The 15,778-nt window shown below is 41.5% G+C and overlaps 1 protein-coding gene across 4 annotated transcripts in view; it reads right to left on the bottom strand.

The window, feature by feature from the left end:
• Window positions 1-814: 814 nt before the first annotated feature.
• The window catches only part of BTBD7 (BTB domain containing 7), a 57,101-nt gene continuing 42,137 nt past the window's right edge, over window positions 815-15,778 (bottom strand). For 3 of the 4 annotated variants that reach the window (XM_040557542.1, XM_040557543.1, XM_040557545.1), the window contains exons 6-12: window positions 15,084-15,244; window positions 14,602-14,745; window positions 14,266-14,379; window positions 12,592-12,781; window positions 9,492-9,670; window positions 7,345-7,773; window positions 815-5,702 (exon numbers count right to left, since the gene is read on the bottom strand). In XM_040557542.1, coding sequence (XP_040413476.1) covers window positions 4,887-5,702; window positions 7,345-7,773; window positions 9,492-9,670; window positions 12,592-12,781; window positions 14,266-14,379; window positions 14,602-14,745; window positions 15,084-15,244 — 2,033 coding nt within the window. In that variant the 3' untranslated portion in view covers window positions 815-4,886. The remainder of the gene's footprint in view (window positions 5,703-7,344; window positions 7,774-9,491; window positions 9,671-12,591; window positions 12,782-14,265; window positions 14,380-14,601; window positions 14,746-15,083; window positions 15,245-15,778) is intronic. The other variant, XM_040557544.1, reaches the window with a different exon arrangement.

Below are 15,778 nucleotides of genomic sequence, written 5' to 3'. Positions count from 1 at the left end.
ATGCGTTGCCCTTTCTTGGGTATCCATGTATTGCAGTGAGGACGCTGTTGCAAAGTGAACACAAAGCCCCCACCAACCGCTTTCTGGTTTAGGAAGCTGCCCTTAAACCCCATCTTCCTGGCTCTGCAGGGATGCCCATTAGCGTTTATGCTCATACAGTACTCCCGCTCCTTACCTTCCTCCCCCTTTCTGCCAGGACATCACCCAAAACATTTTGCTGTTGCACATCAAAGTGAGAGCGTAGCCAAAATCTGCTGCTGCTGGATGACACTTCTAAACTTCTGTCATCTCTCTGAAGTCGTGAAACAGTTGTTCCTGTGAAACAGAGTTAATGAAGATTCAGCTGACACAGGATACCTGCAAGTCAAGGAGAGGATGCTGTGTATTTAATTATTAACTAGTCTTTGGCTCTGAGAAAATAAACATTTTCTAGAGCAAGGCTAAGGCTTGCTGCTTTATCTACGAATGCTGTTACAGACTAGTTATAGCCAGTTAGGCTCTAGCCAGAACTCACTGAATTATTTTAGTGAAGTGCTTTACTTTTTAATGAGGTTTTTTTCCCAGAATCACAGAATCATCTAGGTTGGAAGAAACCTCCAAGATCACCCAGTCCAACCTCTGAGAAGGAATGACAAAACTTACATTTTTTCCTAAGAGCCCTTGTTGTTACAGAGCACCTTATGGGCCGTGTCTCATCACTCCTTCCCCCCAGCCCAGCAGTCAGATAGAAAAGCTCACGCCACCACCACCACACGCCGTTCTGCTGCTCGGGCACTGCTGGGAGCAGGTAACTGAAGCAGCCACACGCGTGTTCTATACAAGCCATTTATTTGAAATGCCAACTATACGTAGGATAAAGTCAGTGTTACATGCTTCTCAGCAACAGTAGAAAAATAGAACCAGTGAAAACCTTTGTACAACTGTAATGGTACTCAAAAGAGAAATGTATTGTTTTACAATGTATCACACAAGACTAGAATTCAAGTTTGGAGGTACCTAAATAAAAATACTATTTTTTTTAAAAACACTATGTACAATTGAAGCGTAAACAAGTTTTACAAAGTACTGGTTATGCAGGTCGTAGAAAAAACACTTGCATAGGACATGAAGTCAGTTTAAGAAAGTTTTTCTGAGCCTTTAGCATTGAAGGCACTTGACTTTATACCAGTAACAACACAAGGACAAGAAACAGAACCGTGACATTGCAGAAGGCAGAGCTACCTTCTGTAAGTACAGATAATTACAGAAACCCCAAATATGGTTTTACAGTTTCATCTCTCAACCGCTCCCTGTATTGAGCAGAGCTCAGCACCACCTCTACCATAAGCACATAATTATTAGAAGAACTAACATTGCCTCAAACAGCATGTGTATTCTCTCAAAAAAACCCAAACCAAGGAAATCCATAAAGACAAACATTGCCATTGGGACGTTCCAAGACCAAAACCCAAGGCTTACAAGTAAGGGTGGCCACAGTCTTCGCTTTCAGAAACGAAAAGCATGACAAGAAACTGCCAAACAACACAGCAGTTATTAACACACAACTACAGTAACTCCGTGGAACAGTAAAACACTTCAAAGGAAGAATCTGTTTCAGGAATTAAGTTATTCAACAATATATTAAGGAAACGAGGAAGGGGTCAGGGAAAAGGGGAATAAGAAGTTTTTGCACGTTGCTCACTAAATGAAAGTCTGAGCTCTTTAGCAGAAGAAGGAGCATAACTCTTCCTCACCCAAGAAAACGTGATGTCCATACCTCTATCCTACAGCAAAATACAGTCACTGATCCATTGTCTCCATCAAATTTGTAGGAGGAAAGGATGTTAATTTCCAGCCTAATCAGAAAGTGCTTCATGTAAACAAGGAGTTTCTGCACCAAAGTTTCAGTAGAAAGAGAACAAAAAGTAGCAGGTAGCACAGCTACGTGTGTGCTACACGAGAAGCGTATGAACACTAGCTTCTGATTAATGCTTCCATGAAGAAGAATAAAGATGGTCTCATTCCCATCCCTCCATGTCCAACTGGGTAGGAAATCCTACTCTGGACTACAAAAATACAGTTCCAGTAATTTAACAAATCCTTTTCCACTCAAAATCAGCTGCCATTAGCTGCTATCATCTTCCTAACTCAAAATATACAAGTGAAAACAGATTGTCTGAATGGCCTGATTGTCTGTGTGGCCTCAAAAGGACTCGCCTTTTAGTTTGAACCTACTTTTAAATACTTTATTCTTTTTAATACTGTTCTGCTTCTGAGACTTCAGAAGCAATTTTGAATCCTAAAATGCAGGCATGTCCCCCCCAACCCCGGAAAGGCATTTCTCACCAGCTTATTCCAAAGACAAACCATTTCATCATTTCCCTCAAGCTGTAACCTCAGAACTTTTCAGTCTTTATCAGCCACGTCCCCACAAATTTTAAGCTTAAATCTGTAGACTTCAGCCTCATCTCAGTCCAGGCACACAGTGCCGCACCAAACTACAAGTAAAAATAGTTTCCTTTGAAAGTACATTTATAAATTGCAGGTAAAAATAAGTTACTCAGAACAGTAAGTCTTCTGAGGACAGCCACGACTTCTTAGCAGTTAAGCTACCAACATATATATATATGACACAAATGCAGTGAGGTTTTTTTCTTCCTTTTGTGTGTGATGCTAACTAATGCTTCTAGTGCTCATGAGCAAGAGACCAGAGTGTCTGGTTACAGCTACACAGCAAGACAGCACTGTGCTCGGATCTTCAGAATAAATCCAATGAACCTCAGTCCCTAACCCACAGGAACACTGCTCCCCTCCCCTCTCCTCCCAATACCTTCCTGGATTTAACACTGTTTTACACTGCAGTCCCACACCAGTTATACACAGCGGTGATGAGACCAGGGCTCGTTCTGACCGTGGTCAAAAAGCAGTTTAAAAGAGGGTAATGGAGGAAAAAAACACACATCTTCCCTCACCCACAACACACTTACATGACCTGTGCAGCTTAGCCGTGTTTCTCCTCCAATCCTACACTGTGCCTTTTATGGCTGCACCACGAGAGGAGTGCCTGCAGAGCTTTCCTAGAAGCAGGAGGCATACGTATGTAAGCATGTAGGAGACATTATGACTTATTGGTCCACAAACCCACATCTTCATTTATCTACAAGCTATTTGGTAGTTCTGAAATGCAGTATTCAATATAGTTCAGTAAAATGGTATTGTTGTCACGCCTTGCATGCTTTAATGGAACAAGGTGGGTAAGAAGAACTGCCATCAGCTACAAGTAAATTTGCAGAAGATTTCTCTTTAAGCAGTATTTAGGCATTCTGAACTGTAGGGAACAACCTAACCTCGATATAGTTCTTGGATCACACTTAGGATTAGTTTTCAACTACAGGGAAATCCTTTGTTATAGAAACTGCATTAAAAAACCACAAACAGGTGTTCACCAGTAATCACTACACTGCAGTGGCATCAGATCCCTATCCTAAATGCAACGAAGCTGCTGTAAGAACTGCACACTGGGTATTAAGAAGGATGCACTTAACTACAACCGTTACACAGCTGCGTTGTTTCATCTCAACCCAGTAGTAGGGAGCCAGCCCAAAATCTTCACATTCCCTCTGCATATCATGTTAATAGATGAATCTCATTCCTGTGCTTTAAAAAAAAGCAAGATCAGGGAAGAGAAGTGTAATTTAAGAGTGCTAAAGCTTCATATGTTTGACAGTGCTAGAGCAGTTACTCTTCACTTTGATTTTGTTCACAGAACAGTGGCAACTACGAAGTCAGAAACACTTCAGATCAGATAAGGAACACTGAACGACATCGCTAGGAGTGAAGCCCTTTTTAAATCATAGGCAGGAGAAAGCAAGGCAATGAGCAGTCACCTCAGCACCTCTGTCGGAGAGGGAACCTCCCGGATGGAAAGCTACCATTCAGGCAACAGCCTAAGATACTATGCCTTGTCTTCCTGACATACCAGGATTTAGCATGAATCCTCAGCTCTAGTCTTCACTTACCCCCACGCAGGGGTAGCTGGAAGAACAAGTTATTACTATCCTTTTTACAGTATTTCTAGATTTACCTCTGCATGGTCAAATGAACAACTCGAGTCTGGCTAATTAATAAGTGCTTTTGGGTGATCATGAAATTCTCTGTGGTCACGGGCGAACCACAAAGCAAACAGAATCAGAAAGTCAGATCCTGGTGAATTTCACTGGAATTTGGACTCCTAAATATCCCCTAGACACTTAAATACCCACGTGTAATTCTTGGAGTGGACTTGCTATACAAGGGTAAGACCAGCTGCCAGAACTTCTCAAACAAAACAGCCTGGATTCTTGCCGTAGTCATAAAAATCAGGAAGATTTCAGATCTAAACAAAAGAATTAAACTAAAAATGTAGTATTTTGATGTGCTGTTCTTTGGAATTCCTATAATTAAAAAATAAACACATTGTTACTATCTCGTAAGAAAATACATTTCATTATGTGCAACCCAATGCACATAGGGAATTGATAGGTGAAGGGCAAAATGCAAAAAGTATGAAAATACAGTCCTTTAAATGTGACAATAAAGTTTAACAGATTAGTACAAAACTAATACACTAAAATAGATGTACAGGTGCAAAATGCTACCAGGTTGTAGAAAAAAGGTACCAGCTTTTTTTTTTTTAAAGGCTTAATTAAATCTGATCAAAAAAAGTTTCCCACAAAATAAAACCAGAAGCAGCATTAAAAAACCGATAGCATGCCGTCTCTAAGAAAGCAATGTATGTATGTACAAAAGAAGTGTATGAAGCTGAATTTATCTGCTGGCATGAATGAATTTGTCTGACAGAAGTCAGGCCAGAAGTTGCAAAGAATGGGATACAACTCTTAGGCACAGAGAAATAGTGGAGGTTGCTTTCATAGAGCAGATTTTTTATACAGGAAGTCTGGTTTGTTTGGAGACCTCCTTCCTCTGCTTGCTGTATCTTCCCTTTCCAAATCTGCGTTTCTCTGCGTGCCATGTTCCAATGGCTCATCATCTGCCAGTCTCCTGCTGGGTCTCTCTTCTTGCACTTCGGAGGTGTACGCAGAGAGCGAAGGTCTGTTGGAGGTTAGCCCGTAGGTTAAATCAGTTTCCATTTTTGTTCTTCCCCTGATGTGAACTGGGCCATTACCAGCATTCTCCTGGGTAGCCAATGCCAAGTCCAGCCGCTGGGGAGGTTGTTCTAAGACATCGAGGTGTATTGGCTCATTCTTTTGTCTGTGTTGATGACCATCTTGGGAGAGCAGGTATTCCCTCCTAGAATCCTCCTGCTTTTTAGGAGATATCTGGGAAGGTAGATAAGCTGACTTTAAGCCACTTGGTGATGCCTTATTGTGGCTGTACAAATCTGGGCCAAAATATATGCCTTGCGAAGGCGAAGGGCTGTGCCTGTTTGGTGCTGGAGTGGAAGGTCTGCATGCAGCATTAGAGAAATCATAGAAGTCAGGATATTCCTGCTGATTTTCTCGAGCATCTAGTTTTTGTTCTATTGCATGTTTCTTTCGAGAAGTAGGCATGTGTCTGCTCTGAATACATGAAATGTGCTGGGGTGGACCGGGCCCTACCTCTGTAACCGTCTGGCTTAGTTCTGTGTCGACAGTGAGCTCGGGTAACCTTCTGTCTTTTAAAGACATTGCTGACACACCCATTGCAATATCTGGCATCAGTTCGTTTAGCAAGGGCTGAGTACACTGGAAAAGAAAAGAAATAGGTCCATGGGGAAAAAAGCAAAAGCCAAACAAACCGTATTTAGCACAGTTCCTGCAATTCACAATGACATTTTCTTAACCTACCTTCACCTAGACTAACCTTAGCCAGCAAGTTTTCTACACTGTTTAAAGAACACGTGTTTTCCAGCCTCCACCCTCCTGCTAGCTTAAGACCTCTTCTTCTCTTCATGAAGTGGCTGTGCCACAACAGGAGTCCCTTCTTAAAACGCGTATATTGTGTTATATTTACTAAGTGCTCAGTGCAGAACCTAACATAAATGGTTTGTTACAGCAGAGAATTTCAGTGCAGGGAAGACAATGAAACATTTGTTTCCTCGCTGTAGATATAAGCCCTCAGCTTGCATTTTAAAACAAGTTAATCATATGTATGCGTATCTGCACTAGCCTCAGGGTTGGGGAGCACCATTTACAAGGCTGACAAGATCCACAAAGTGAATGTATTTTGTAGCTTGCCATTTTTCCCTACACCTTTAATGAGACAAGCAGATTTAGTCTTCCAGATAGAAAAGTTAACTTCCACTTGTATTTAACGTTTCTAATGAAAGCAATTCTAGTAATCATTAACTACTAGTAACTCACACACCGCAGAAAAATTAAGGAACATAAATATCATCTATACTACATTTACTTCTCCTTCTATTTTTAATATATTTTAGGCAACATATTCCTACTGTGAAGCAGTGAGCTGTGCCCTCCTGCCTAAGCTATAGATGAACAAGCTCAAATTTATATCAACTATCACAGAAACATCTCCATAACATTTCCTTTCTGAAGTCTGCACTGACAAATCCTTTAACTCAGACTTATTTTTTTTCCATTGTTTGTTCAAGTTAAATATTTTAACCTGAAATGCAGTAGTGCAATATATTTAGGGCAATTGCTAAAGAAAAAAATAAATCATGTTTCCATTCAGAACTCCAGATCAAACCTGCACCTAGACAGCAGGTTTTCAGTATGACAGAACAGTATATTGAAACAGTTTTCTCACTGAATAAATGATTACCACGTTCTTTATTTAGCTTTTGCTGTACTTCAAAGCTATCATTTGGTTCATCATCTGTTACAGTTCACTGTTTTCATTGCATCATATTGTAGTTCAGTAACTATGTTTTTCTTTAAATGCTGCAACAAACTATCATATCTGCAATTACCAACTTCCGCTTGCCTACCCATTTTAAAATCTTTTTCACCGATGGGAAGCCTTTCCATTCTCCACAGGTTCCCTTCACACACAACTGATTAGTTCAGGGCTACTTACCTGCAAATAGCCAAGATATCATCAATATTTCTACTGTTATAGCATGCAGTCCACTACTGAAGTTCACTTATGCTTTGTTTTAATGTGGAGCAAACCATGCTATTTCAGAAGCTTTGCAAGACCTATTTGCCCCTCCAAAACCACTCCTGCCCCTGGAGCATTCGTCTCCCAGGGATGAAACCCTGCCTTTCAGATGCAGAAGGCTGATGACAGGTTTTGACAGAAGAATCTCCTGACCAGCATGCTGTTTTAACTAAGCTGTTACCTCATCACAAGATTTCTCTCCAGCTCCTCTCAGGCTACTACGACCTGCCAGAGATGGGGAGGAGAACTCGTAATACTTACTACTTGCTTCTCAGCTGCCATCACTGCTGCTGCTGCAGCCACCGTTTGCCTCCCCAGACCTGTAGTGTTAGTGCAATCTGGAGGTGCTGCTTTCACGCTGGGCAAGTAGACGGGTGGCGCAGCTTTGGGAGCTGTTCGGGAGTGGAACAGTGAGTGATTACAAGGGTAAGAAAAAGAACGCGAGGGATGTTGACTTGGCACCCTTTGCTTCCAGCCCACTTTGAACTGGTTGTGAATAGGAGTTGCTGGTGGGTGGTATGGAGGCGGAGGAGGGGGCAATGGAGGATGAAAGGCCACAAAAGAGTCCAGTTCTGTAAACATGGTTTCTGCAGTGGGAGTGCTGTTAACGCGGCATCGTCCAGACTGTCTCATTGTCAGGAGCGGGCTTTCGTCCCCAAATCGCTCATCAGGAAAGAATTTGTGAGGATTCTGCAAAGGGAAAAAAAAGTAACAAAAAGTAGGAAGTCATCCAGAAAAATCTCCTAAACTGACACATGTTGGAACTTTAAATCTCCTAGCTCTGTAACAAGCTAGTTGTGCCACTGAAAACCTAGCCAAAGCTCAAAGCCATTACAGCTACCATGGAGTAATTTTATTTTTTAAACACAAGAAGCATGAGGTTCACTATGTGAAAAAGCTGCCCAACAAATGCAATTTGCTGCACAGCAACATAAAAACAGAAGAGGTTATTCCAGTTTCCCAGAACTGATACATCCTATGCAGATCTACTGAGTCACGGGAGAAAAAGGCCTATGTGATTCAAGAATAAGTAATCTAGTTTCCTAGTTATGTTTTGGTTGTTTTATGAACTACCTCCTTAACAAGGAATATGAGCTGTTCATGTTCACTCACGTTCACTCTCACCTGGAGTACTACGTTCAGCTCTGCTCTGGGGCCCCCAGCACAAGAAGGACATGGGTGCATTAGAGAATTACTCCAGAGGAGGGCCACAAAGATGATCAGAGGGCTGGAGCACCTCTCCTGTGAGGACAAGCTGAGGGAGGTGGGATTGTTCAGCCTGGAGAAGAGAAGGCTCCAGGGAGACCTTACAGCGTCCTTCCAATACCTAAAGGGGCCTACAGGAAAGCTGGGGAGGGACTTGTCAGGGGGTGTAGGGATAAGACAAGGGGGAATGGCTTTAAACTAAAAGAGGGTAGATTTACATTAGATATAAGGAGGAAATTCTTCACTCAGAGGGTGGTGAGGCACTGCCACTGGTTGCCCAGAGAAGCTGTGGATGCCCCATCCCTGGAGGTGCTCAAGGCCAGGCTGGGTGGGGCTTTGGGCAGCCTGGTCTGGTGGGAGGTGTCCCTGCCCATGGCAGGGGGCTGGAACCTAGGGGATCTTTAAGGTTCCTTCCCACCCAAATCATTCTGTGATTCTGTGTTGTGCACTCCAGTTACACACCATTTACACAGTCAGTTAAATCACAGCATTCTTTTTACAGAGTTATTTCTTCACATCTTAATGATTCAAGTGTTAAGAAAAAAAATCAAGAGAGGTAACACATTTGGAATCTCAGGAAGTTAGCAGGAACGAGTCATTCGTACCTGAATGCCCTCATCTGTATGCTAGAGATATTGTACAAAAACTATTTGCCAAATATTTGGCTAAATCAGAGTAACTATGATTACGTAACTCAGATTTTGTAACATTTCAAAACCTAGTTTCAACAGGGGAAAGACTGACATTCTGTCTCCTAGAAAAATAGCTTTTAAGGGCCTTCAGCTAAAAACAAATCTACTACTTCTGGTGCTTCCTTGAAAAATCAGACAGCATACTTTAAAAACTGTTTTATCCTACTTAAAACACAACCCTTTAATCTCGATCTACTTTAAATCCAAGATTCAACCTTGTTCCCAAATATCTGTGGCAGTCAGAACACCATTAATGGCAACAACTTTTGAGAAAAATATTTATACGTTACACCTATACATTTATAAAATCACATCAATCAAATGCAGCAGTCTCACTGCAATTTGCACCTGGACAGTTCTAAAGTTTGAAGGCATTTCAAAGCATCAGTGTTTGTTCAGCGCGTGCATGAAGCAGCTCTTTTACTGCTGATTACACATCCAAGTCAGCTCATAATCAGAACAGAACCCGAATCAAAGCATTTGTGATCCTACTACAGCGACTTTTCCTACCTGCAGAAGTTCAGCAGCAGCATCAGAAAGACCAAACTCCCGCAGCACACGGATCTGAATCTCGTAGCTGACTGTGGCACCTTCTCCACAATTGAGAGCATACGCTCTTTGCACCTGCTCAGTGTGACGAAGCTCCTGCAGCCGCTTGATCATCTCTTTTACGACAAGGAGGTTGGGAACTGGAGGGACGGCAGAGAATGGAATTAAGGACAACAGATTACTTTTCAAACTGTGAGACACCAAGTCCAACTGCAATGGGTACATTTAATTCTGAAGGAAAATCTAACATCAGGCTGACTAAGCTTTTTTTTTTTTAAAGAAACATTCTGCCAAAAAGTTTGACTTGCACGTGTTCCTTGGAATATCATTATGGGGTAAGGCACATGGGATGATGCACACATCATACTAATGGTAAAGATATACACCATTTTTCCAGCTTCTGCTAGAGTAAACCACAAATACAGCCTTCTTTTCAAACCCCTTATAATGCAGGAATTTTATGATTTGGGGTGGGGGTAGGATATCTTAAATAACAACTGACTGTTCCCTCATGAATACTACAGGCCAAGAATTCATTGATTTTTCTTGGCATCCACTTCATACTTATAGTGGAATTCTGTAATCACAAGACCATAATACCAGTATGTAAATTCTAAAAAAAATTATACAAACTAAGCCAAACTAAACCTGCTAAATTATGTTGTTTTATGCAGCCATGTTGAAATCATTAAACAAAGCCTTTCCAAAAGGAAATCATATATAATTTGGGGGTATTTATGCTATTGCAAAACTTTCTCATGCCACTTTTTGCTGCTGTTTGATGATGAATGATATTTCTCTGCGGTCTTTCTGTCCTCAGGAAAATATGCATATCAAGAGAAGACAAATCCAAATATCTGAATACGTAAGTCCTGGCATCTGATCCATTACCAGCTTTACAGGGGTTATATATTACCATGACCAGATGTCCATAATGAAAGCTCATAAAAATTAAGTGGATCAGACAGCAAGAACAGTGTGAAAAGACATTTGCATCACACGGAAGGAGAAAACAACACCGTGCAACTACAACTGTTCCCAATTTCATAAAGTTTACATTGGTACAAGAAATATATCTAAGTAATGCAAGATATATATATATATTTCCAAATTGAGTTCCTGTATGAAGAAAAAATACAGATCAATTCTACCCTGTCTTCAAGGCTTGGAAATAAGTCTTCTACCTTATGTTCCACACACTTCAATTGTTCTTAGAAACCCTAGTTTAGCAATCAAACGTTTTGCTATACCCAGCATTTTCCTAACACTGAAAAAAAAAAAAAAGATTTGAGAAGTTTAACTCAGTTCTCCAAATTATTGGTTATAAAAGTTATCTGAATTTATCATGAAAACTGCCATCTTCTCAACCCCCTTTTTTTTGTTTTTACACGCTATTATTCACATGAAACATACAGAATAGATTTTATATATATACACACACACATGCGTGCGCGCAATTCAGTTGTAGGATTTCCAATTCAAACTGGAACTGGAAAGCACAAAAAGAAACCCGATTACCTGCAGAACCTAGCCCCAAAGTAGAGCACAGACTTCAGTAGAGGTTTAACTCATTTCAGAGTAGCGTTGCAACAGGAGCACCAGGACAAGGTGCCAACAGCCTTCACACAAATCAAGTCTATGGGCAGTGAGTACAAGGAAGATGCAAGTGACAGATGGAGAATACCTAAGCTGCAGAGAACCTCCTGTTCCAAGAGCCCAGCTCAAGGGGGCAAGGAGGTGGTGTTGCCTGACTCTCCCTTCAACAGCTCCTGTGAACCATCTGTGCTTCAGGGATGGATTTCTGTACAAGTTAAGGGTTTTGTACATGACTGAATCTCCTCAAATTAATTGGCTCCCATCTACCCTTCCTGCCTCAAGCAACTGGCAAAATAATCAGTTCTTTTGCATAATTACAGAATGAAGCAAAGCAGGCAGTTACCAGACAATACCTGTGCTCCAACTACTGGCCAGGCTCACAGCCCGCATCCATGTCCAAATCAAAGGACTGGCAACAATTCCTACATACTACATTGTGCAGCAGAGTTTCAAATTGGTCAAGATGCCTCACAGCCCCCAGAGAGATTTTTTTCCTGACTATGAGAACTTTTGCAAAATATCAGAGACCTCTGAGAACCTGTTTCCTTTATCAGCTTCTCCAGAAACTAAGATCTAGTATAATGTTATCAAAGTCACACGTAACGATGAAATACTTCAGATTCAATTGGAGGTGAGGGTTCAGTATGTTTATGCTTTTCTGTAGAGGGGGAAAACCTTCTGAATAATTTAATTCACAGCTGAGAGGCCACAGTAACAGGTCTCTGAACAAATACTTCGTTGTTGTTTTTGTTTTTAAATCAAGGTATGGAAGTCTTTAGACATTTCCTTAAGGCTTTATCAAGTCTCCTCCTCAATCACAAAAACCAATCAAGTAGAACAAAACCATTCCAGGAATCTTTCTAGAAAACTTACTGCAGTGCTTAACCAAACCGCTTCCTAATACTTCAACTTAAATACTCTTGCTGCAATTTAAGCCTCCTATTTTGTCCTGCCTCTAGCCAGCTGTAAGAATAGTTTATCTACTTCCTTCCCCATAGCTGACTGCAGGGAGACACCACAGACATACAAAGAGCTTATGAACTGGAGTGGGGAAGTGCACGGCAGGGGGAAGAAGCAGACCATTTTTCTGATGGCATGTCATCTTCTCTGCTTTTCTACAAACTCCTAAACTGATCCACATCTACTCAGATGTGATGCTCTGATCTAAAAATGGATGCCTAGGCTTTCCAAATCACTCAGCCAAAGCAGGTTAAAGTAAAAGCCCTTCCACTAGCTTACTTTTTACCTATTTATCATGCCATCTGTATATAATTAATCTCTTCAGAGTAGATCAAATCAAAAAGAACTACTGCACGGTACAAAGAAGAACAATCTATGAAGCATCCCTCTCTGAGGCAACTGATCATAATATTCAGTTATTCACATCCACTCCCCCCGTCCCAGAGCCCCCAACCACTCACCCCCTTGAGAGCAAGCAGCATTACAAATGACCCAGCAGCCTCACCTGGGATTTCGTTGGCTATGACTGAAGGAGGACTGGACTGGTTAGCAGTAACTTGCTGGTGGGTGATCATATGACAGCACTGCGGCACCGCATTGTTTACCATGTAGAGGGTGTCTGGCACGTTGGACATTCGGACCATCCGCAAGCGAACGAGATCGGTTTGTTCCACCATCATTTCGTCCAGGACCGACTGCAACGACAGCCATTGGAGCCCTCATGAAGGCACTGCGCACTCATACCCACCAGGAGCTGCCGCGAACACAGCCCCAAGGCCACAAGCCTAACAATGGTCTAAACTGGGTCCCACACTGTATTTGGCTTTTCCACAGCATTTTCTATTCCATTTTCCAGTCACTACTAGAGTTGGCTTTCCGAGCTAACAGCAGTCAGGGGAATAAAGGTTGGGAAGAATGCTTTGTATGTTTTGTACCTGTCAGGCTGGAAGTATCCTTCTCAAGGCAAGACCCTCTGGACTCTCCCTCAGAGGATTTTTACCTATACTTGTCAATTCTGTGACAGTGAGTAGAAGACACTGTCTTCAAAATGAAGTGTGCTTCCCTCAGATGTCTTAATAGAAAGATTTACACTATGCACGCTTTTGGTTAAGGTTCTCATTCAGCTTTTTTTTCCCCCCCCCAAATAATGAGAGGCTAACAGAGGGTAATAACTTACAAGTCACTTATGTGCAATTTTTGCATTTTCCTATAATCAAACTGAATAGGAGTACAGTCACCAGACAGAAAACGAGAATCATTCCTCTAAGGTAAAACAGCTAATGATGCTTTTTTTTTTTTTTAAATAAACTAACAGCAAAATAAAACAAGTAGGACTCCTGATGTAAAAAAAAGTATAGAATGCACTTATTTTTAAGATGCTAAAGCATTCCCATACTGTATACCTGAAAACTAAGAGTCAGTGTTTTTATTACATGTTCTTTAACACATTGTTAGTTTTAATAACCCAAGGTACAAAGATACATTTTTAACTGGCTAGTCTTCCTTTGCTGCTTCAGTGCCACCTGGCACTCCTATCTGTGCCCAAAGCGAAAAATAGCTTTCTTTCTCCCCTCCCCTCAATGAGTTATGTCAACAACAATTCACACTTAGAAAGCGTTTTCTTCCTTAAGCAGAGGCCAAAAGCTCTGACTTCAAGACAGCAGTGTTCATTGTTTGCAGGTGGTGTGGATGCACAGAGCTCCACCTAATCTTCCTGTCCTGCCATCACCTGCACTGCTGGGATTCAAGCTCCTGACATAAGTCAGAGCCGCCTTGGGGGGTGACAATGGCTAACCATTTATAAGGGTCCCGTTCTGTCAAATACAATATGGCACGTTTCTGTCCTGCACAAGAGCCCTGTCACCAAACATCATCATCATAAGAGGTGCTAAGAGGCCTTCAATTTTACAGTCTTCATACAAGATATTTAATAAGAAAACTACTGCGTGAATGGGACGAGGAACTTCAGTCAAGTTGGACACCGAATATTTATTCCACTTTGCATAGGATCGAAAGAATTTTGCTTCTGCTCTAATTCAAATAAAAAAAGTGAAATATCAAAGTCCTCTGCCCAGTGGAACAGAAATTCTCCACCCAGCTCTAGAGGGAGCTGGGGAGCCTGAAAGACCTGGCACCGAGGTTGCTGACTAGCTGCAGACTGGGACTCTCAGGCTCTCACCTTGCCATCCGCCTGCCAGGTGGGCTGCCGAGGAGCTGGGCCGGCAAACTGGCTGGAAACCAGGGAGGTTTCCCTCAGAACGCTGCTTTGTTTCCGGTGGAATTTCATCAAGATCTGTCTCGCAAACATTTCAATTTCGACAAAAAAAAATTTTGTTGAAATTTTTCTGACCAGTTCTAGAGACTTGAGCCTGATGATCAAACTTTAAGTCTTGTTAAATTGAAAATGTTAGTATTTTAGGCCAGTACATGCAAAGAGAGACAAAACACACCGACATTTTTCCCTGTTTACAGAACCCCCTGATGACACCAGCCAGATACTATTAATTATTATTACCTTAGCCTCCTCCACATATGGTGAGAACAGTCTTGGCCGCACATATATCCCAGCATTTTTTTGTCGCAGCCAGGCATTTGACTTTCCACCTTCTGACGTTGGTAGCATGTCTGAAGGAGGAGTACTAATCAGGCCTCTCTTCATCTTTAAGAATGAAGAAAAAGTTTCACGTTTTACTAAATAAAAAGTGTATGGGGAAAAACTTGCAAGAAATGCACTTCATACACTCAATCTGTACACCAGTTTTTTTGTTTTTTTTTGTAAGTTTCCTGATAGATTTAAAGTTCAAAAAACTTTAACCTGAAATTTATATATATATATATCACTTTCAGTGATAACATTTTAGGAGGTAATCCTTAAAAAACAACACCCCCCTCATCCCTCCTCCTCAAAAAACCCACAGAAAGTCTCACAACCTAAACACGTGTAGAATCTGAAATGCAAAGAACCCGGAGAGTACTTGTATGAGACAACTGACTTACTGCATCACTCAGTACTTCACTACTCATGGGTAAGATGTGCTCAATGCGGACAAAAGGTAGAAGTGGAGACAGGATCTCTCTCAGCTCCTCGATGTCAAGATCTCTTCTCTTTACACCTCTCTTGTTTACACTGTGAGCAGTACCACTCAGTAAGTTAGGCTCTGTGAGAAAGAACAACAAGAAATAGTAATTTTACACCGAAGTTTAAATAAGAAAGCAGAAGCTACATGGCTTACAGGAAATTACAGAAGAGGAAAGAAGAGTCTAACTGAAACTAGACAGCGCTTATCAGCATTGTTCCACAAAACTAGTGTATGCTCTAAAATCTGATATGAAACATCAGTAGAGTCAGATTTCGTTTCTATGAGCATGGGTGATTTGTACAGCTGTCACTTTCAAAGCTTAAGACAGGAAGAAAGCACTAAAGTAGTGTCTGGGTTAAATGACCCTAAAACTCAGGTAGACTTGATGAAAACATTTGTGCCTAGCTGCTGGACGTTCCCCCGGTGACTCCCTCCTGCAGCTCCTCTTTTCTTCTCCAGCAGTTTTCAGAAACGTAGTTATTTTCTACCAATTAAGGCCTGAATAGATCACTGGGACAAGTTATTCTAGCCTCACAGGGTAACCCTAGTAACAGCTGTATTACAAACAAATTGCTTTCACTTTCACACACTATATATGCCAGCAGTGGGTAC

The sequence above is a fragment of the Cygnus olor genome, chromosome 5 (assembly GCF_009769625.2).
Source record: "Cygnus olor isolate bCygOlo1 chromosome 5, bCygOlo1.pri.v2, whole genome shotgun sequence".
Classification (NCBI taxonomy): Eukaryota; Metazoa; Chordata; class Aves; order Anseriformes; family Anatidae; genus Cygnus; species Cygnus olor.
Note: the sequence above shows the minus strand (reverse complement) of the source record. Positions and strands in the feature narration are given on the sequence as shown.